This window comes from Leucoraja erinacea, chromosome 18, assembly GCF_028641065.1.
Source record: "Leucoraja erinacea ecotype New England chromosome 18, Leri_hhj_1, whole genome shotgun sequence".
Classification (NCBI taxonomy): Eukaryota; Metazoa; Chordata; class Chondrichthyes; order Rajiformes; family Rajidae; genus Leucoraja; species Leucoraja erinaceus.
In genome coordinates this window covers 25,693,539-25,716,662 of record NC_073394.1, presented here as the reverse complement: position 1 = coordinate 25,716,662, position 23,124 = coordinate 25,693,539, and the positions used below count along the sequence as shown (strand labels likewise).

General features: G+C 41.0%; 1 protein-coding gene and 1 long non-coding RNA gene across 3 annotated transcripts in view; one reads left to right on the top strand and one right to left on the bottom strand.

The window, feature by feature from the left end:
- Nucleotides 1-15,775, top strand: part of LOC129705834 (uncharacterized) — a 53,106-nt gene extending 37,331 nt beyond the window's left edge. For both annotated transcript variants that reach the window (XR_008724971.1, XR_008724970.1), the window contains 3 exons: nt 9,992-10,139; nt 10,929-11,019; nt 15,262-15,775. This is a non-coding gene — a long non-coding RNA (uncharacterized LOC129705834). The remainder of the gene's footprint in view (nt 1-9,991; nt 10,140-10,928; nt 11,020-15,261) is intronic.
- LOC129705832 (immunoglobulin superfamily member 22-like) overlaps nt 1-23,124 on the bottom strand; it is a 57,872-nt gene that overhangs the window by 10,911 nt on the left and 23,837 nt on the right. Inside the window, exons 11-19 of the mRNA XM_055649666.1 lie at nt 17,630-17,914; nt 15,845-15,969; nt 11,373-11,514; nt 10,169-10,465; nt 9,543-9,845; nt 8,195-8,368; nt 7,110-7,238; nt 5,886-6,182; nt 4,672-4,757 (exon numbers count right to left, since the gene is read on the bottom strand). Coding sequence (XP_055505641.1) covers nt 4,672-4,757; nt 5,886-6,182; nt 7,110-7,238; nt 8,195-8,368; nt 9,543-9,845; nt 10,169-10,465; nt 11,373-11,514; nt 15,845-15,969; nt 17,630-17,914 — 1,838 coding nt within the window. The remainder of the gene's footprint in view (nt 1-4,671; nt 4,758-5,885; nt 6,183-7,109; nt 7,239-8,194; nt 8,369-9,542; nt 9,846-10,168; nt 10,466-11,372; nt 11,515-15,844; nt 15,970-17,629; nt 17,915-23,124) is intronic.

Genomic DNA, 23,124 nt, shown 5'->3' with positions numbered 1-23,124 from the left:
ATTAAAAAGTGGGGGGGGTGGGTTGGAGTCAACAACGTGGATGCATATCCATGCAGCTAACGGGAAAGAGAATGTTGGAAAGGTCACGTTTAAACTAAAGGTAGCAATGTTACAAAATTTTGAGATTTAAAAAATCAAGTCTGCAATTTATCCCATCAGATAAAGCATAACAATAAGTTTAATTTGACACCAAATTCACTTTCATATCTCAAGTATTAAAAAAGTTATGACCATTTTCATACTCGGAAATTAGCATCTTGTTCCCTATTGATTTTCAATGGACATTACAAAAAAGCTGTGATCTTGGATAGTCAAATGCCCATTTCTTAAGGAAAGATTAACATTTTTAAATAGCCTAAGTGTCCAAAGATTATTCACAAATAATTCACAATATAACATGATTTTTATATCTAATTTACATTAATTTATAGGCCAAATGGAAGGAATTTAGTGTTCAATTGCTGTAAATAAATGCCCATTTAAATCGGCTTTCTAGTGGGTTTCTGTGAACGCGCTGGTTTAGAACGTTGACATAGCGCTGGATTAGTGCCCTCAAATGCCGAGAAAAATACTGCGGGATATAAAAAGCTCAAAATGAACCACTCGCTATAGATAACTTGATATATAGGGTTATATATATGCCCCATTTAATGTAAAAATAAGGTACATACCTTTAATTGTTTGCTTTATAAAACCCTGGGGCTGTGAGAGGTTGCGGAATCAGAGAGTAATTTTAAAACTATTAGAATTATATTATCGAGGCCTATAAAACTAATAATACCTTTTACGACCGGGTCTTGCAGCGATTTTTCGTTAATGATTTACTAGGCTGAACATGTGCGATTAGTACAGCCTAGTAAAAATCGCGTTTAAAACCCGCCCCCTCCAAACAGCGCCAAAATCGCGGACCTGGCTGTGGGCAGATTCCCAATGGTGATTCAGGTAGGTTTTGTAACATACCTACTAAAGGGCCTGTCCCACTTGGCCATCATTTGCGCCGCTTTTACGCGTCATTTGTAAAATAGGTCGACATGTCGTGACGCATGGGTGCGTGTGGGTGACGCTCCAGGATTTCGTAGTGTAACAAAATCCTCGCGCGTCAACTGTGTGACGTATCGCGTACGCACGCTGACGCATTGGCGTCTCACGATGGCATCCCGATGTCTCACGTGTATCACGTGGTGATGCATGGTTACATCACCGTGCATCGACATCCGTAACCATCCATCGCCGCGCGCCGCAGGGTATTCTAATGATGTCACGCGCACCAGACGGCTGTGTTGACATGTGATTTGCGCGCGATGCCACACATCACGACATGTCGACCTATTTTACAAATGACGCGTAAATGAGGCGCAAATGACGGCCAAGTGGGACAGGCCCTTAACAGTGCAAGGGGATGGGACCCAATGCAAGGAGACAGAGGGCCATAAAAGGAGGAAAGAAGCAAAACGAATGAGGGAGATAAGAAAAACAAACTTGAAAGCTTTGTGCCTTAATGCGAGGAGCATTCGAAATAAGGTGGATGAATTGAATGAGCAGTTAGTAGTTAAGGGATATGATATAGTTAGAATTGCAGAGACATAGCTCCAGGGTGACCAAGGCTGGGAGCTAAACATGCAGGGGTATTCGATATTCAGGAAGGATAGAGAGAAAGGAAGAGGAGGTGGGGTGGCATTCCTGGTTAAAGAGGAGATTAATGAAATAGCAAGGAAAGACATTAGCTTGGATGCTGTAGAATCAGTATGGTAAGAACTGCGAAATAGCCAAGGGCATATAACACTTGTTGGAGTGGTATACAGACCACCAAACAGCAGTAGGGAGGTTAGGGGTAGCATCAAGCAGGAAATTAGGGATGCATGTCGCAAAGGTACAGCGGTTATCATGGGTGACTTTAATCTACATATAGATTGGGCCAACCAAATTGGTAACAGTGCTGAGGAGGAGGTTTCCTGGAATGTACCTGGAATGTAGAGGGCAGGCCATCCTAGACTGGGTATTATGTAATGAGGAAGGATTAGTTAGCGATCTTGTTGTGCAAGGCCTCCTGGGCAACAGTGACCTTAATGTGGTGGAATTCTGCATTAGGATGGAGAGTGACACAGTTAATTCAGAGACTAAGGTCCTGAACTTGAATAAAGGAGACTTTGTAGGTATGAGACGGGAATTGGCTCGGATAGACTGGCAAATTATACTTAGGGTTGACTGTGGAGATACAATGGCGAAAATTTAAAGACCGCATGGATGAACTCCAGAAATTGCTCATCCCTGTCTGGCGAAAAAATAAAACTGGGAAGGCGGCTTAACCGTGGCTGATGAAGGAAGTCAAGGGTAGTGTTAAAGCCAAGGAAGAGGCATATAAATTGGCCAGAAGAAGCAGCAAACCAGAGGACTTGGAGAAATTTAGAACTTACCAGAGGAGGACAATGGGGTTAATTAAGAGGGGGAAAAAAGAGCATAAAATAAAACTTGAGGGGAATATAAAAACTGACTGTAAAAGTTTCTTTAGATATGTAAAAAGGAAAAGATTAGTGAAGACGAATGTGGGTCTCTTACAGTCAGGGACAGGTGAATACATATTGGGGGGAAAAGGAAATGGCAGGGCAGTTAAACGAGTACTTTGGTTCCGTCTTCACTCAGGAAGACACAAACAATCTCCTGGAAATACTCTGGGACAAAGGATCTAGTGGGAGAGAGGAACTGAAGTGAATCCACATTAGTCGGAAAATTGTGTTAAGTAAACTGTTGAGACTGAAGGCAGATAAATCCCCAGGGCTTGATGGTCCACATCCCAGAGTACTCAAGGAGGTGGCCCTAGAAATCGTTGATGCATTGGTGATCATTTTTCAATGTTCTCGACTCTGGATCAGTTCCTGGGGACTGGAGGGTGGCCAATGTAACTCCACTTTTTAAGAAAGGAGGGAGAGAGAAAACAGAGAATTGTAGACCAGTTAGCCTTACATCGGTAGTGGGGAAGATGCTGGAGTCGATTATTAAAGATGGTATAGCAATGCATTTGGAAAGCAGTGACAGGATCGGTCAAAGTCAGCATGGATTTATGAAGGGGGAAATCATGCTTGACTAATCTTTTGGATTTTTTTGATGATGTAACAAGTAGAATGGATAAGGGAGAGCCAGTGGACGTGGTGTATCTGGACTAAAAAAAGTCTTTGACAAGGTCCCACACAAGAGATTAGTGTGCAAAATTAGAGCATTGGGGGTAGGGTATTGACATGGATAGAGAACTAGTTGGCAGACAGGAAGCAAAGGGTAGAAATTAAAGAGTCCTTTTCAGAATGGCAGGCAGTGACTAGTGGAGTGCCGCAAGGCTCGGTGCTGGGACCCCAGTTGTTTACAATATATATTAATGATTTAGACGAGGGAATTAAATGTAACATCTCTAAGTTTGTGGATGACACAAAGCTGGGTGGCAGTGTGGGCTGCGAGGAGGATGCTATGAGGCTGCAGGGTGACTTGGATATGTTGGGCGAGTGGGCAGAAGCATCGCAGATGCAGTATAATGTGGATAAATGTGAGGTTATCCACTTTGGTGGCAAGAACTGGAGGACAGATTATTATCTGAATGGTGTCAGATTAGGAGAAAGGGACGTGCAAAGAGACCAGGGAGTGCTTGCACATCAGTCACTGAAAGTACAGCAGGCAGTGAAGAAAGCCAATTAGGCATACATAGCGAGAGGATTTGAATTTAGGAGCAAGGATGTCCTCCTGCAGTTGCACAGGACCCTGGTGAGACTGCACCTGGAGTATTGTGTGCAATTTTGGTTTCCTAATTTGAGGAAGGCCAACATTGCTATTAAGGGAGTGCAGCGTAGATTCACCAGGTTAATTCCCGGGATGGCGGGACAGGCGTATGATGGTTGAATGGAATTTAGAAGGATGAGAGGACATCTCATAGAAACATATAAAATTCTTCGAGGATTGGACAGGGCAGGTGCAGGAAAAATGTTCCCGATGTTGGGGGAGTCCAGAACCAGGGGTCACAGTTTAAGAATAAGGGGTAGGCCATTTAGGACTGAGATGAGGAAAAACTTTATCACCCAGAGAGTTGTGAATCTGTGGAATTCTCTGCCGCAGAAGGCAGTGGAGGCCAATTCACTGGAAGTGTTCAAGAGAGAGTTAGATTTTGCTCTTAGGGCTAAGGGAATCAAGGGGGGAAAAATCCGGAACGGGGTACTGATTTTGGATGATCAGCCATGAGCATAGTGAATGGCGATGCTGTCTCGAAGGACCGAATGGCCTACTCCTGTACCTATTTTCTATGTTTCTATGTCTATGTTTTATGTGACACAGTTCAGTACCCTGCCAGATCCGAGTGATTACAGAACCTTTAAAATGTTAAATGTTAGGGCATATGCACACAATGCATACAAAAGTTCTGATCAGCATATTAGTCACAGGGAACCGTTTCCCTTAAACTAGTAAGCTGTGTGAGTACAGACGTTGATAATGTCATAAATGTGAGGTCTGTAGTGCCAGAGGATGATTATTCAATTTTATCTGGTGTGCATTACTGCATTGAGTCTGTGATGGATAAAGTTGAAATTAAATCTTATTTCTTTATTGAAATTCATCTGACAATGAATATTAATATCATTAACCCACATTATTATGTTGCCTCTGGTGGTAGAATAATCTTAAACCCCAACTCACCGAGAAGCCCACATTGATACACAGTGCTGCACCTGCACGAACCACCATGCTGCTTGGCATTCTGGTATCGAGAAATCTGGGTGAAGCTATAAATAAAAACACTTCGGTCACACAGAGAATGTCTATGCACATATGAATTTCACACAGTCATCAAATCAACTGAACTAGCAGAGGTTTGTGCCTCCCTTCAGGCAAGTCACTGTGCTCATATATCTCTCAGTTTAGTCTATAGCCTGGCTAGTCATGTCACCAAAATTAACCTGGGCACAGAAAGGACTGTGAATAACATCTGTAGCTCTAATCCCGACCAATGTAACTTTGGCTGAAGTCCTTGCCAACAGAATCCATTGTGGCTTTGTGATTGGTTAACTTTGTTGAAATTACTGAAACTACCAGTAGTTATTATAATGATCACCTGGAGACAATTAATCAGGAATCATGCCTTTGAAACAATACATAACAAAGATGGAAGAGAGTTTGATATGTAAATTTCTTCTGGTCTCAGGACATCTTAAAACATTGTATAACTCAGAAAGTACACAAAAATGCTGGAGAAACTCAGCGGGTGCAGCAGCATCTGTGAAGCAAAGGAAATAGGCAACGTTTCGGGCCGAAACCCTTCTCCAGACCTCTCATTGACTCTCCCGAAACTTCAACAGCATCTGCAGTTCCTTCTTAAACAAGTATAACTCAGAAACTTTGAACAACAATTACAAGAAAATATTGTTTTTATTTTTCATTTCTTAGAGTTAATATTCTAAATTGGAACTTTTCTAGAAAGCCTCCAAAGCTAAATTTAATGAGGGTGAAAAAATATATTTGAAACAAGCCCTGTTATGGAAACATTCAAGATGCAAGACTTCCTCTCCAGTTTGTGCCAGGGAGAGGCCTAAGTGGACATAAGTTTCGAGAAGGGCCGAATGGCCTACTCCTGCACCTAATTTCTATGTTTCTATGTATGTTTCTAAGTTGACTTGAGTGGAGTGCAAATGGTTCTTATGGATGTCCAAACTTTTCTGTGACTAGGTTGTACCTGATGTCCACGAACAGTGATGTCATGATGGTTGCCAGACATCTTGGGGGTGTCTGCCCATTTGTAGGCATCAGAAGGACTGGATATTCAAAACATTTTAATTTTGTTGCATGCAAATTTGAAGTTATTGCTTATGCACCTCTAATAAGTTATTTTTGCAGATTTAAATAAATGATATTACCTGGTGGTGGCAAGGCATATACGCCTTTGTTAAGCTCTGTAGGTTCTCCCACACCTCCTTCATTTACAGCTCTGATTCTGAAGAAGTACTTGCCTCGCTCCTGCAGGCCTCCCACAGTGTAATTGGTGCTGGTAATGGGTATCTTACTGCACTTTGTCCATTCTTTAGCATCTTCAGGCCTAATTTCCAAGATATATCCCTGAGGCTCATCGCCCGATTCTGGTTTAACCCAGGTTAGGGAGATGCTCGAATTGGTAGAATCTGTCACCTTAATATCCTTCACCTTTCCTGGGGCACCTGAGTGACAAAATCAAACTAATTATCTGTCGTTACTTTGGAATAATTCAACCTGAAAGCAAACAATGTATTTTAAGTAACTATGTAGGCATAACCAATAACAATTCATAAAAACATTTTCAAGATTAATACTGTTCAGTTGCCCAGAGAAATCAGTTAATAAAGGAAACAGCAAACATACACCTAACAATTATGATTGCTTTGAAGTATTAAATCATGGATGGCTGTGTGATGATAATCTGTAACTTGAGGGACCCAAAATCTGAATTATGTTTTCCAGCTGAAAATCTACTGGGAAACTACTGCAAAACATTGACCTAGCAAGTTACAAATGTATATTAGACCCACCCTGCATGGCTACGAGGAAATTACTGCTTGTTATGAGGAAGACAATTATTGGATTTGCATGTGCCTGACATCAAAGTGATGTTCGGATGCCTTTAGTAATGCTGAAGATCCATTGCCCAGTCAAGATATATAAAAAGGTTCTCCGCCCTGAACCTAGTCAACTTCAGCACTGATTTTCAATTCTCACTGTACAATTTACTTTGTTCTAAACTATTTAATTGGTTTGTAACTAAATTGGAATTAGGTTAATGAAAAATTTATTCGAAGCAAGGGGATTGCAACATGTGCTAACTGTGTTGGATTAGAATTATTAAAATAATATTCGATTAATAATTCACAAAACATGGTTAAGTCCTCCAATGGAAATTTGAGAACTTTAAAAAATCTAGTGACTGAGGAAATTGTTTGTACTTTTTGTCAAACATTATCGATTCACTGGTTACTTGGCATGCTTGTGAGGAGAGAAAGAAGTCGTCAAAAATGATCTGTAAGCAAGGTACGGAGATTGTTAATTTCAGACTGGCACTATTAGCGAGAAAAGAAAGGCTGTACGAGACAGGTTAGGATCTTGTTACTCACGGATAGGATCTTTAGCCACCACTGAGTTGGATGCAGTGCTAGGCTGACCAATTCCTGCACGATTAATTGCTGTAACACGGAACTCATACTCCATATCTTCCAATAATCCATCAGCAGTAAACTTTGTGTCTGGATGAAAAGTATATATACATTTACCAAGTTAGATTGCTGTTTACACAATTCTGATAATAAAGTGCAGCTCAGCTACTTTACCAGTACTGGAAATACATTATCCAGTTCAAATATATACCTGGATTCTAGCCTCAGCACCAGGATTATAACTTCAGCCAAATCGTCAATTCTCACCGCGTAATTTGCTATGATTCAGACAATTTCGCTGATTTAAACATGAGTTGTTCAGTTAATTGAAAACTATGCATAAAACCAATGAAATGAATTGTATGTAATGTAAATATACTGTTGGATTATTACTCCACAGACCTATTCAAATAATTCAGAGAAATCATTGGTTCCCAATCATGAATCATGAATAAGCAGATATTTGGTGATCATGAAAAGAAAGTCTGCTGTGACTCCCATGCATTGAGAAAACAATGATAAATTCATTCTATCCATGGTATTTGCCCGTCATTGGGCAACAGGTCTGTCACGTTCCTTGGTTCCTTATCTCAATTTGTGCATCTAGTCAGCACAGCACCATTACAGCCAGAGAAACAAAGCTGCCTTTGGTGTGTTGCTCAGGGGTGTCAAGACAAAATGAAAGAGACCAGGGTTTTTAACAGGTAAGCGAAGGAAGGGGAAGCAAGAACCTTGAAGCTACATTTCATAACCACAACATAAATCCGCTGACACTCATGTTTCACCATTGAGGTAATTGGGAGAGGAAACACCAGTCTATCTATCCCATGTTATATACCCAATGTTTTAAACTCTCACCCCAAAATAGGCAGAATCCTGAAGGAACATCTTTATTCAATGTTTTTTATGTAATATGTTTGCTTTGAAAGTGATCTAGGAACTGAGCTATTAATTTTTCCACCAAAATTGACTAATTTTCTTCTGTGGCAAAGGGCACATTTTCAACAATATTCCAAAATAAATACATAAAGCAGCCAGAAATGAACCTTGAATTGGCTCCTTAGTGGCAGGAATCCAATGATTACTGCCTTTCTTCCTTCTTTCTACAATATACCCAAGCACTGGGGCACCTCCATCCTGCACTGGTGGTGTCCATGTAATGGTGATGGCATCCTTGGTAACATCCGTGACCTGGGGTTGCGATGGCATGTCAGGTGACTCTGAGAATATAATGGAAAAACATAATTTTTTCATAAATCTCTGTAGGTTTAACAAGGTAATGGTGTTACACAATTTTATGGTGAAAAGGGGACCTGAATGATAAAAAATGGTTTCAAAAAATGACAAGGGAAAATTGAATTAAAATTTGTTGTAAGCAATGAACATTCAAATCCTCATTACTTTGAGCACATTCCTCTAATTTTACCTCATCTTATTTTAATTTTTCTTTAATTATATATTTAGCAATGCAACCTTTGCAACTAATATATAAATTCGTAAGCTCTGAACCAGGCTCATTTTAGGCTTAGCAGAGCAAATATATGTTGAGTGAAGAGGAGGATGACTCTAATTTTATTTTGCATGGACATTTCTGCCAGCTAATATTCAGCTATTGTAGAAAAATATTAAAACGTGGTTAATCAGTTAAGACCTTCCAAGCATATACTGCTTTACTAGGAAAACATCCTGAAGTTTTGGTGAATTTACATTGTTGTTTTAATATGCAAAAGGACAGGAAACTGGGACACATTTTTTCATACTACTACTGTATTTTGATATTTATGGCTGTTCACACATTAGCGGCATGTAGTATTTTGATGCGAACATATATCAAATATTGCCCAAGTGAAAACTTCAGTGGACAATCAATTCAAACTGAAAAAATAATTTTGACTACTGCATTCCAGTGATATTGTCAAGTGTGATTAGTTTATGATCAGAATAGTAATTTAATTAAACATGAAGATTTAAATAGTTGTGTGGAATGAGATACTGATGGATAAATTCAGGCAATAGTTTCGCGGATTAAATTTTTCATAAGATTTCATATATGTAATTGTGTAGCAAAATATTAGATACGTTAATAAGGAGAATGCAAAATTGATGAGAAATCAGAGGAATAGACTTTCTCCTGAAATCATGAACTGCATCAGGGATATGGATATGTAGATTTGTCATTATATATTTAATGTTGGATTAAATGTAAATTCCCCCATGTGCCGTTGAGTAATAACAACAAATAATGGGTTTGGGATTTACTTAACAATTTCATATAGAGTGACATTTGCCCCATTAGTTCATTTAATCCTAGTTTCATGCTTATTTCCATGATTTCAACTTCTACAATCTGTATTGTATTAATATTTGCAGATGGCAAACTAAATGCGTACTTACCAATTGGTTCACCAGCAAAGACCTCATCAGAATCTAGGGGATCACTCATTCCTTCAGAATTTACTGCTCGGATTCGGTACTGGTATGCCTTTCCTTCATCAACCTTATTTGTGGAGAAGTTTGTGGTGTTGCCATCAACCTCACCAACCTTGATCCATGATTTCTTTCCAACAAGTTTCCTTTCAATGATAAAGCTTGTCACTGGTTTGCCCCCATTATCACGTGGTGCCTTCCATTTCATTGAAATACACTTCCCAGTGTGTTCCAGGAATTCCACTGTTCCATGGGGAGGTTTAGGTCTATCTGTATGAAATAAATGGGAAAGCAGGGTGATTTTTAAGGCAATAAGAAATAAATCTTAAGCGCAACATGTTGTTATGCTGTTGGAAGATTGCATACATTTGATTGTGAAGCTCAGATAGTTCCTACTATTGTTTGTTTTTTTCCAGGATCTCAGCATCCAAAATTGAGCCAAACAACTGTTGGTGGTGAACTGTTTTATTGAAATAATGCAGTGTTTCTAGTGAAAGGATAACATGACTGTTGGGAAGGATGTCGATATATGTCGGTAAAAGAGAAAAAAAGAGGGAATAAAAGGTAATTACATTAGTGTTTCTTTGACTTACCAATGACATTTAGCTGCAGATTAGCTGAAGCAGAGCCACAATCACTCTTAAGTTTTAATGTGACAATTCCACTGTCCTCCCTTACACAATTGTTTAGTACTAATACAGTCTGTGTAGCACTCTTCTCTATCTGTGTTCTAATATCTTCAATAACCTCAATACCATCTTTGCTCCATGTAATTTTGGGAATAGGTTTCCCTTTAAAAGGGATCTTAATTGTTGCTGTGTGCCCTGCTTTTACAGTGATTGGATCCTTGGCCAATGCTGCAAGGATATCAGCATCAATAATGGGTGGATCTGCAAAAAAGGAAAAAAAAGAACAAATAAATATTTCAAGTTGCAAAGATGTAGTTTTATTACATCAAGAGATCATCGTGGTAACTAATCAACTATCTGACAGTGAGTTTTTTTCTTCTGGCTAAAATGGCAAGATATCTAAGCCATAATTTCATTCAATTTATCAGTTTGAGTACAAGGAAAGAAATATAATGTATAAGGGAACATTGGGCAGAAAGGGCTACCAATATGGGAATGGCTCTTTAAATTCAATTTTGGCCAATCAGTTTTCACAACATTTTACAAAGAAAATGTGGAATTAGATAGACAGATTTTATATCAAATAATCCCCAGGCAAAAAAACATTAAAATTTGCCTGCACATGTTCTACATCATTGTTTTTTTTTTTGTTGCATTTTATTGAAATAAGTACATTCTAACACGAATGTGGCCTCTTTTGTCTCTTTTGAATGTTCTGATGAAGGGTCTCCAATCTGAAACGTTGTGAAACAAGGAATTTCTGATGCTGGAATCTAGAGGAAAACGCAAAGGGCTGGTGTACCTCAGCGGGTCAGGTAGCTTTTCTGAAGGACATTGTCAGATGATGTTTTAGGCTGGGACCCTTCTTCAGACTGTCATAGGTGGATACAGGTGAAAGAGATATTGATTGGATGAACGGATAAAGGCATGTGGTAAAAAAGTAGACAAAAGGATAAAATGATAAGTGGAGAAAAGGAGTAAAATGTGTTGCTCGAGGAAGGGATATAGGTGGAAGGATCTGGGGATGAAGGGAGGAGAAATCAGTATTATGGGAGAACATTGTCTCTGCTCCTCTTCCCATAGATGCGACCTGCCCTGTTGAATGTTTCCAGCATTTTCTGTTTTAGTTCTAACTTTAATGACCTGATTAACATTCAATATTCAATACCTGCAATTGAGAGTGTGGCCTCACTCTCTGCTCCTTTTGCTTTGAATGTGTATTTTCCTTCGCTATCATCATCCACATTATTTATAATCAATTTATGCACTGCTCCTTGCTTTACAATCTGTATGTTTTTTGTGTCCGTTATCTGAGCACAACAAAAAATATAATTAGGGACAGGATTTAATCCACGATTTAAAAAAATAATGAGATAACGAGTTATCCTGAAAAAACCCAATAACGATCAGTTATGTGTACTAAAAGAACTGGAATAAAACAAAGATAGAAGACAAATATAGAAGGCATTCACCTACTTTATAAATTTACTTTCTTATATTTTTGTCATTTCTATAGTATCAACCATGTGTAGTGAAGAATGGCATGCTAAATGAATTACGATGGTGCAACTAGATTAAGGGGATTAAATTTCAAAGGCATTATATATTTTTTTTAAACAGTTATTTCAGCAATATGACTGGTACCTTGAGTGAGATTGGGCAGATGGGGGTCAGAAAAAAAAAAAGATAGTTCAATGGATTGATTGGAAATAAATTGTAGGAGATGGTTCAGCTGGGATGCTATATATATAGAATATATCATGATATAGGAAAGTTAAAGTGCCAATGACATTGGTAAAGACTTCATACAGTTCTGAATGAAATGCAGAAAATAAGATAAGTATGGGAAGAAACGGCATGAGGGCAATATGGAACATTCTGACCAGCTACATGCTACATACATACTAGTCTTCTTGCTACATACAAGTGCATTCAGAAAGTATTCAGACCCCTTCACATTTTCCACATTTTGTTACTTTACAGCCTTATTTTAAAATGGATTAAATTATTATTTTTTTTTATCATCAATCTGCACAAAATACCCCAGAATGAAGAAGCAAAAACAGGTGTTTAGAAATTTTTGAAAAGTAATTGAAAAGAAATGACTGAAATATCACATTTACGTAAGTATTCCGGCCCTTTGCCAAGATACTCAAAATTGAGCTTCAGGCCATCCTGTTTCCATTGATTATCCTTAAGATGTTTCTACAACTTGATTGGAGTCCACCAGTGGTAAATTAAATTGATTGCACATGATTTGGAAAGGCACACACCTGTCCGTATAAGGTGCCACAGTTGACAGTGCATGTCAGAGCAAAAACTAAGCCATGAAGACAAAGGAGTTGGCCGTTGACCTCCAAGACAGGATTGTGTCGAGATACAGATCTGGGGAAGGGTATAAAACAATTTCTGCAGTATTGCAGGTCCCGAAGAGCACAGTGGCACCATCATTCTTAAATGGAAGAACTTTGGAACCACCAGGACTCTTCATAGAGCAGGCCGCCCGGCCAAACTGAGCAATCGGGGGAGAAGAGCCTTGGTCAGGGAGGTGACCAAGAACCCGATAGTCACTCTGACAGAGCTCCAGAGTTCCTCTGTGGAGATGGGAGAACCTTCCAGAAGGTCATCTATATCTGCAGCACTTCACCAATCAGGCCTTTATGGTAGAGTGGCCTGATGGAAGCCACTCTTCAGTAAAAGGCACATGACAGCCCGCTTGGAGTTTGCCAAAAAGCATGAGAAACAAGATTCTCTGGTCTGATGAAACCAAGTTTGAACTCTTTGGCCTGAATGCCAAGCGTCATGTCTGGAGAAACCAGGCACCGCTCATCACCTGGCCAATACCATGTCTACGGTGAAGCATGGTGGTTGCAGCATCATGCTGTTGGGATGTTTTTCAGCGGCAGGAACTGGGAGACTAGTCAGAATGAAGGGAAAGATGAACGGAGCAAAGTACAGAGAGATCCTTGATGAAAACCTGCTCCAGAGCGTTCTGGACCACAGACTGGGGCCGAGGTTCATCTTCCAACAGGACAACGACCCTAAACACACAGCCAAGACAATGCAGGAGTGGCTTCGTGACAAGTCTGTGAATGTCCTTGAATGGCCCAGCCAGAGCCCAAACCTCTGTCGATCGAACTTCTCTGGAGGGACCTGAAAATAGCTGTGCATTGACGTTCCCCATCCAACCTGACAGAGCTTGAGAGGATCTGCAGAGAAGAATGGAAGCAATTACCCAAATACAGGTGCCAAGCTTGTAGCGTCATACCCAAGAATACTTGAGGCTGTAATCGCTGCCAAAGGTGCCTCAACAAAGTACGGAGTAAAGTGTCTGAATACTGATGTAAATGTGATATTTCAGTTATTTATTTTTAATTACTTTGCAAAAAAATGTAAACACCTGTTAATCTAATCCTTTAGAATAAGGCTGTAATGGAACAAAATGTGGAAAAAATGAAAGGGTCTGAATACTTTCTGAATGCACTGTTTTTGCATGAATGTACATTTCTTCATTGTGACTGAAATTTCCTGCAAATATAAAGATCGGGATCCCTGTAGAAGTATTGAAATCTCTCTGAGTAATGTTACATTTCTACCTTGAACCAGGGAAGTATGAAACAACTTACATTATAAATGGCTTTTATGTGAGTAGGATAATAATTCAACACTCACTTCTCAATAAAAAGACAACCAACAGGACCATCATGAAAAGGACTCTAGCATTCTCCAAATAAATTGAATCTCAAGGACTAAGAACAAATAAATTGTTTCATATGCATAACTCACATCACCCCCAGCACAAAAACAATCATCACAACAGACCTAGATGCAAACATGCACCCATTTAATATTTGTTCAAAGACTTCATGAAATATGTAAATGAATGCAATCTTGATAACAGAATAAATAAAAGAAAATACACGTGGTATATTCCAGCATTAAAACAAAACATACTTCTGGATGGGATTTAGTCAATAGATATTATCGGTGAAATAGAGACGTTAGAAATTTGGAAGGCAATCTGTTGAAAAGTAAGGGGAGTAAAAGAGAAAGTCTTTGTGATTGTACAACCTTATAGAATAATGGGAGAAGACCTCACTGATAGTGATAGGGACTGAGAAAATAAATTGAGAGACTTTTTCTCCTGGCTGGACTAAGAATAGGACTAAGAATAGTCTCCAAATAAGGGATCAGCTATTTTGGAAGTGCCGGAGACCAGAGTCCGATCCCAACTACGGGTGCTCTCTGTATGGAGTTTGTACGTTTTCCCCATGACTGCATGGGTTTTTCCTAGATCTTCGGTTTCCTCCCACACTCCAAAGACGTACTCCAAACTCGGTGGGCCAAAGGGCCTGTTTCCACGCTGTATCTCTAAACTAAACTAAACTAAACTAAAGAGACGTGAAATCCCAGAATTATCCACCCCTGTGGACTTTGTTTATGAGTGATGGACTTTGGCCTCAAAGCACATCAATGGTTATGGGTAGACAAAAATGCTGGAGGAACTCAGCGGGTGAGGCAGCATCCATGAAGAAAAGGATTAGGTGACATTTCGGGTCATTGAAACTGACATCAAGGATGTCAAAGAACAGGCTCAAATGGTCTACGCTCATATGGTCTAGGCTCTTATGGTCTAGTCCTGCTTCTTCTTTTTATGTTGCAATGAATTTTAACATTTGATGTCCATTTAATACACTTCATTCTGGTTAAATTCCATCTTCAATTTGCTGAGCATGCGCCACAGGGTGGTGTTCTACAACAAGGATGTGTTGGAATAAATGGGAGGATTGAGAGGAGAATCTTCACCCAATCACAGTATATTGCTATCATTCAAACACCATAAAAAATCCAGTGCCAGGTATATCGGGTGGCGCCACTAGCAATAGTCTGTCCTTTCGACTTTTTGTTACTTTTAGTATGTGTTAAAAGTATGTTTTAGTGTTCCTTGGTTTGTTTTATGTGAGGGTGAGGGGGTTGGGGGGGGAACTTATTTTTCAATCTCTCACCTCGACGGAGAAACAATTTTTTTCCATATTGTATCTCTGTCCCCACTGCAGCCTAACATCATGGAGTTGGCGACCTTTCCTGGAGACCGGCCCGGCGCTCCAAGCCGCGGGAGTATGCGGGACTTTAACATTGCGGAGCTTGCGATCCCTTTGCCGTGGATCGAAGCTCCAACCACGGGGCCTGTGGACTTAAACATCGTGAAGCCCACGGTCTCTGGTAAGAAGAGGCCGATTCAGGAGCTTCATGCCGCGGAGAGTGTTTCAACCACCCCGACGCAGGAGTTTCGATCACACTGACACGAGGGCTTCGATCATCGGCTGCGGGGGGGGCTTTGATCGCCCAACTGCGAATGGTTTGACTGCCCCGACCTCGGGAGAACAAAGAGGAAGAAGATTGAATTTTATTGCCTTCATCACAGTGAAGAATGTGGAATGCACTGTGGTGGATGTTTATGTTAACTTTTATGTGGTTGTGTGTCTTGTTGCTTTTCACTTAGTATAGCTGTATGGTAATTCAAATGTCACTGTACCTCAATTGGTACAGTTGACAATAAACTGACCTTGAAACCTATATCTCTATTCCAAATCATTACTGAAAGTCATCATAAATACTTGCATTCTAATAAAAACATACCTCTTTTCCATCCTTTAGCCACACTCCTTCAACTTTCTCATCATTCAATACCACACAGAACTCTGCAGGTTGGCCTGACTGAGCATGAGTATCGGTCATTCCACTCTTTACTGTGGCAAAACGATCTGAAAATGTGTGAAGATTAAACAAAGAGGAAGAAAGTAAATCTTGAGACTGCCGTTAATGACCCTTTAAAATATCCCAACACATTACAGAAAGGTACTTCAAATGTATAATCATCGTTGTAATGCAAGAAATGGACTAAACAATCTTCATATAGCAAAGATAGACACAAAAATCTGGAGTAACTCAGCAGGACAGGCAGCATCTCTGGAGAGAAAGAATGGGTGATGGAGAGTATGGACGTACATTCAAGGGATAGAAAATACATATTACAAAGTTATAATCATGTATTTTCTATCCCTTGAATGTACGTCCATACTCTCTTAATCAAAGAAATTAAGTGTGTCTGATTATGTACTCTTACACATTCCAATTTCATATATTAATCTCCACCAAATCATACAAACCATATACTCCCATTATGCACTCATAAACATATTTATTTAGACAGTGGGCAGGTGCTATAGACCTGCACGGGAAGGTAGACCCTCCAGCCCCCACGAGTCTCGGGCAGATGGGACTCGTCAGCCTGGGAAGGCATTCCATCTAGGAGAGGGAAAACTCTGATTTAAAACCTCCACTGCCTTGTGGCCATATCCAGTCATGGAAAAGGCTCCAGGAGTAAACCTCAAGAAAATCCGGAGTTGGAGCTCCTGAGGTAGTTCGTCGTTGTCTACAACCTCGCTCTGGCAGCTCCTGCGACGGTGCTGGTGCCAAACTGTAACGGCCCAGCGACGTGGAGAGGGGGGACGTGCTGCATGGGCAACAGCCTGTCCTCCATATGACATCGCCCAGGCTTGCATCCGACCAGGATGCATCACCCATGGTCAGTCATGACCGAGCGGGGCCTACTGAAACATATTTATTGTGCATCTACTGACACAATCTTTCATATTCTCCTACTCCTTTTTAATTATACAGTTTAATACTTGCCCAGCCACACATCCTAATATAAAATACCATCCTAATTGTATATTCTTCCCTCAAATGCCTCATATTCTAACAACCAAGGCTATCTCAATCATAGTCTTCTCAACCATGCATTTTAGCCAGCCTCAATCCCATATGCAATCTTTTGAGCGTAAAAATCACATTAACTGCTTCACATATCTTCTTCAGCTCACACCTGCTTACGTGCAAGAGCCTATATCTCATGCATTTACTTGTATAATACTGCTGATTTGCTAATTTTACTGCTTATTTACTCTTCATTTTCTTTTACCATAACAATGCATGTTATTACAATGTATATAACAATGTCTTATTGTCTCAAAAAAAAAATCAAATTCCAATTGATTTAATTAATTGGGTTCATATGAAAAGGATTGTCACTCCAAAATGTTCATACCAAATAAGAATTCAAGCAATGGAAAGTAGAGATTAAAATGATAAATTTAGAAAGAGAAAAAGAGGGAAATTTTTACCCAAAGAATAAACGAGTTATTAAATAAATTACAAGAATTACATTGTGACAATTGACATAGACATGACATAATGAGAAGTGATAAACAAATGGAAACAATTTTATTCTTTTAAACAGATAATTAATTTGTAGAAAACAGGATTATGATGAAAATGTAGGTTGGTGAATTTAGTTTATTACAAAAGGCAGGCTCGTTGAATATGACACCATTTTTCTTCCGTAAAATGTTTTCTCCTTACCTACAACATTCAATGTAGACGAACAGGTGTACTCTCGTCCATCACTGTCTTGTGTAGCAACAACTGTGTATTCTCCACCATCATCGAGCTCAGCATCATCAATAATCAATTCCACACGTCTTCCATCCTGCATCATGTTATACTTTGGGGATCGAGTGATTACCTTGCCATTCTTTAACCACTTGATTCGAACATTCTTAGAGCTCAGTTCACACTCCAAACGAGCTTTACCTTTCTCCTTTACACATACATTTTTTAAGGCATTTGGGAACTGAATAGGGAGACCTGGGAAAGTAAAAGAATATTAACTCAATAATAGTGTGGTTAATTCCAAGTTCTACCATGGCAAGAGCCAACTACGTGAATAGAGGAAGTGTTACAAGAATGTTCTCAAAATCTCCTTGAAAAATGTGTTATCCCCACTGATTTCTGGGAATCCAAATCCCATAAAAATAGAGCAGCATTTTGGGGATTTATTTTAGTACCTGGTGTTCGTTCATCAAGAACACACAGAAGTGAGTGTGACCAATGAAAGGGTACATCACCTCTCAAACAACCCACTCATCTATGCTATCAAGCATCCTATCAAGCATCTCCCCAATCTGTGTCATACTCAATTAATCTCATGTTGGCTTCATCAGCCACTTCTGAGCTCACAGAATGGGAATGGAAACATCATCCTCAACATTAAGTAACTCCCTAAGAAGTAGACAGTTTAACCTACAAAACCTACACGTCTTTGGATATGTTTCCAGTGTATGCAATGTAACCCAGAAAATCTTTTGAGTACAAGAATATTGAGTCACTTGATAGCATTTGTCTGGGTCAGGACTATGGTAGCAGTGCATTTTCTGAATTGTATAGACACCACACACACCTGATCTATGTGCATATCAAATTGTGCGACTGACTTCAAGGGATGCACTTTCTAACCTTACCAATGCTTACCTTTCTATCAGAGGCACTATGTAGCAAACCAGTGACTGTTTTCGAGATACACACATTTATTGATGAAACAGATTTTTGAAAAGCACCTGCAAGGCTTCTTTTAACATCAAGAACTTTTATGAGCAATACTTGGATGCATTCATGCTTCTTTAAACACTAAATAATAATAAAGCTGAAGGACCTAGCAGAGTGTTACCATGAAAACACCCGATTCTGAGTGCAGCTCACAGCAGGAAGATTTTGGAAGTCATTCCTTCATGTCAGTGATGACAGGTCCGACCATTTACGATGACCACTGGGTGGCGCCAGCGATGGCTGCCTCGCCAACAGTCTGTCTGTCCCTTCCTTCTTTGTAGTTTTATAGTATGTTAAATGTATGTTTTAGTAACCTTAGCTTTTTTTATGTGGGGCCGAGGGGGGGAGTTGGGGGAAACTTTTTTTAATTTCTTACCTCAACAGAGATGCGTTTTTTTTCCGTATTTTACGTTTTTTTAAGCCACCTCCATCGTGCCAGTGCCAAAAACACTCCACTGCGGCAAGCCTCAACGACTTCCGCCCAGTTGCACTTACCCCCATCATCACCAAGTGCTTCGAGAGGCTGGTCCTGGCACACCTCAAAAGCTGCCTACCCCCCACACTGGATCCCTATCAGTTTGCCTACCGCAAGAACAGGAGTACGGAGGATGCCATCTCAACTGCACTTCACTCCGCCCTCTCCCACCTCGACAACAGAGACACTTATGTAAGAATGCTGTTCATCGATTACAGCTCAGCATTCAACACCATTATTCCATCAAAACTGATCGCCAAACTCGGTAACCTGGGCATCGACCCCTCCCTCTGCAACTGGATACTGGACTTTCTAACCAACAGACCCCAGTCTGTGAGGTTAGACAAGCACACCTCTTCAACCCTCACCCTGAACACCGGCGTTCCTCAGGGCTGTATGCTGAGCCCCCTCCTCTACTCCCTCTTCACCTATGACTGCACACCTGTACATGGTACTAACACCATAATCAAGTATGCAGATGATACAACGGTGATTGGCTTCATCAGCAACAACGATGAGCTGGCCTACAGGGAGGAGGTCCAGCACTTAGCAGCATGGTGCGCTGACAACAACCTGGCCCTTAACTCCAAGAAGACCAAGGAGCTCATTGTAGACTTCAGGAAGTCCAGAGGCGGCACGCACACCCCCATCCACATTAACGGGACGGAGGTGGAACGTGTTTCTAGCTTCAGGTTCCTGGGAGTCAACATCTCCGATGACCTCTCTTGGACCCACAATACCTCTACTCTGATCAAGAAGGCTCATCAGCGTCTCTTCTTCCTGAGGAGACTGAAGAAGGTCCATCTGTCTCCTCAGATCCTGGTGAACTTCTACCGCTGCACCATCGAGAGCATCCTTACCAACTGCATCACAGTATGGTATGGCAACTGCTCTGTCTCCGACCGGAAGGCATTGCAGAGGGTGGTGAAAATTGCCCAACGCATCACCGGTCCCACGCTCCCCTCCATTGAGTCTGTCCAAAGCAAGCGCTGTCTGCGGAGGGCGCTCAGCATCGCCAAGGACTGCTCTCACCCCAACCATGGACTGTTTACCCTCCTACCATCCGGGAGGCGCTACAGGTCTCTCCGTTGCCGAACCAGCAGGTCGAGGAACAGCTTCTTTCCGGCGGCTGTCACTCTACTAAACAACGTACCTCGGTGACTGCCAATCACCCCCCCCCCCGGACACTTATTATTTTTTTTTTTTTCAAATCGTTTGCTATGTCGCTCTTCAAGGGAGATGCTAAATGCATTTCGTTGTCTCTGTACTGTACACTGACAATGACAATTAAAATTGAATCTGAATCTGAATCTGAATCTGAGGACAGTAAGAACACTCAATTCACTCAATGCAAACTTTCGATCATTTGTTCCTTGCGCCCGCTGAAATCTCCAGCGCGGTCGAGATAAGGGGGTTCTAAAATTGCATTCTCTCGTTTGAAGACATTTTCTCTACTCTCCTAGAAGCAACGAGCCATGGCTTTACCAGTGGGTGTCTGTCTAACTGAAACCTCTCTTTCGCCATCTCTCACCGTCTCCCCCTGTCTCCCATCTACCCCCTCTCTCTCTCGCTGTTACACCCCACTCTCCCCCATTACCAGGCTCCCCGTTCGCTTTTTTTATTCTCGAATGACCTTTGAAAAATTCCATGATTCCTTGCGTTTTTTGGAAAACTGAACTGGCTTATTGTAATCTTGTATTGTCTTTCCACTAATTGGTTAGCACGTAACAAAAGCTTTTCACTGTACCTCGTTAAGGTGACAATAAACTAAACTAAATACTGATGGTCCTGCAAAGAAAACTAAGGATCCAGGACCTGAACAGAACAGGTCGAGGAACAGCTTCTTTCCGGTGGCTGTCACTCTACTAAACAACGTACCTCGGTGACTCCACCCCCCCCCCCCCCCCCCCACCCCCCCCCCCCCCCCCCCCCCCCCCCCCCCCCCTGGACACTTTTTTTTTATTCAAATCGTTTGCTATGTCGCTCTTCAAGGGAGATGCCAAATGCATTTCGTTGTCTCTGTACTGTACACTGACAATGACAATTAAAATTGAATCTGAATCTGAATCTGAATCTTTTTTCTCCGTCCGCACTGCGGCCTAACATCGAGGAGTTAGCGGCCTCTGCTGGAGACCGACTTCGGGAGCTCCAACTGCGGGAACCGGCGGACAACATTGCAGAGCTCCCTATCCTTGTTGTAGATCGACTTCAGAGCTCCTACCACGGGAGCCCAGGGACTTTAACCTCGTGGAGCACGTGGCTCTGGTTAGAGACCAACTTTGGTAGCTCCAAGCTGTAGGAGCTTCGGCCGCCCCGACGCGGGGGCTTCGACCGCCGGCTGCTGGAGCTTTGATCGCCCCAACTGCGGATGGTTCGACTGCCCCGATCGTGGGAGAATAAGGAGGAAGAAGATGGACTTTATTGCCTTCCATCACAGTGCGAAATGTGGGGAATTTGCTTTGGTGGATTTTTATGTTAACTTTTATGTAGTTGTGTGTCTTGTTGCTTTTTTTTAGTATGGCTGTACGGTAATTCGAGTTTCACTCTACCTTAATTGGTACATGTGACAATAAGCTGACCTTTGAACATGTCAGTCTAACTAATCTGTCATTATAGTTCAACAATAGCTAATTAAAACTTCCAGTGTCTATCAGTGCTGTCATGTACGCTTTAGTCAACCCAAAAGTGCATGGTTATGTTTCTATACCACGAAGCTCTTAGAGACATCTAACAAATGGAACTCTCTTGGGAATCTCTTGTTTCTTAAGCTTTTAAAGGTAGACCTCATAATATATCTATGAACACTTTAATAAACACTGGAAAAGCTGAAGAACGTTTTCAGGACATCACTATTGAGCACATGACACTGGTTCCATCAACCTAAATGCTCAATCTATGTGAGCCATACTGTTTCTCTGGTGTTATCCTTACATAAACTTACACTAATAAAACACATCTTCAGGAACCTGACTTCATGAGATGAATATGCAACCACAATACTGTGCCATATGCTCTCTTGCACTGTGTCAAATCACATGCAGAAATGTGTGTATTTGTATGATTCTGATGATGACAGGGTGAACTAGTGTGCATAAAGATGCATATTGCAAAGATGCATATTGCACAAGGCAATCAGTATCGCTGCACATAACCAAAATTCATTTCTATGTGCTGCAAACTTCAAAAATTTACTTCCGTCTCACCTTGCTCCTGAATATATGGATACCCACTTACAAGTAAACTCGTTAGTAAATTACAGCTTGGTTCCCTCAAAGTTTGTGATATCCTCCAGTCTTTGGAAAATCATTGCATTGTTCTTACCTACTCAACTGCAGGTTCTGCACAAGCAGCAATTCATCATAAAATTAGTTTTGAGTCTGTATTTTGTTGAATGTATTATTCGCCTGCGCGCAGTAAAGAAAAACTTTGGAACTGCGCATTAAATGCATTATGTTAATGTTTTACAAGATCAAACCATACATTGTCTTCAAAGCAACTGCAACCTCAATGGCAACATTAGTAACCAGGAATCTGGGGCCTGCTCCTTGCACACCAGCAGTTTTGTCTACAGCAGATCTTGAAGTGTCGCTGCTCCAAAACAACTTCTGACAGTGATATGAGTAACTGATTAGGTCTTCTTGAAGAGCTGAAGTTATCTTGTCAATCAGCAAGGATCAGTTCTCTAGGTGCATGGTACAGGTGCACAACCTTTTATCCGAAAGCCTTGGGACCAGACACTTGTCGGATTTCGGACATTTTCGGATTTCAGAATGGAAGATTTTTAGCGTAGATTAGGTAGGTAGCGCGGGCGGCTTGAAAAGTCTGGAGCAGCTGCCTCCTCCCCGGAGACCGGGAGAATCATTGCATAAATGTTAGTCAGTTAGTTTGGAGGGATTTTATGTGGTGGTGGTGGTGTAGGGGTGAAGGGGGAAACTTTAATTCTTAGTCCCCTACCTGGTCGGCGACTCCCAACCTCGCGGAGCTGGGGGCTCCGTCC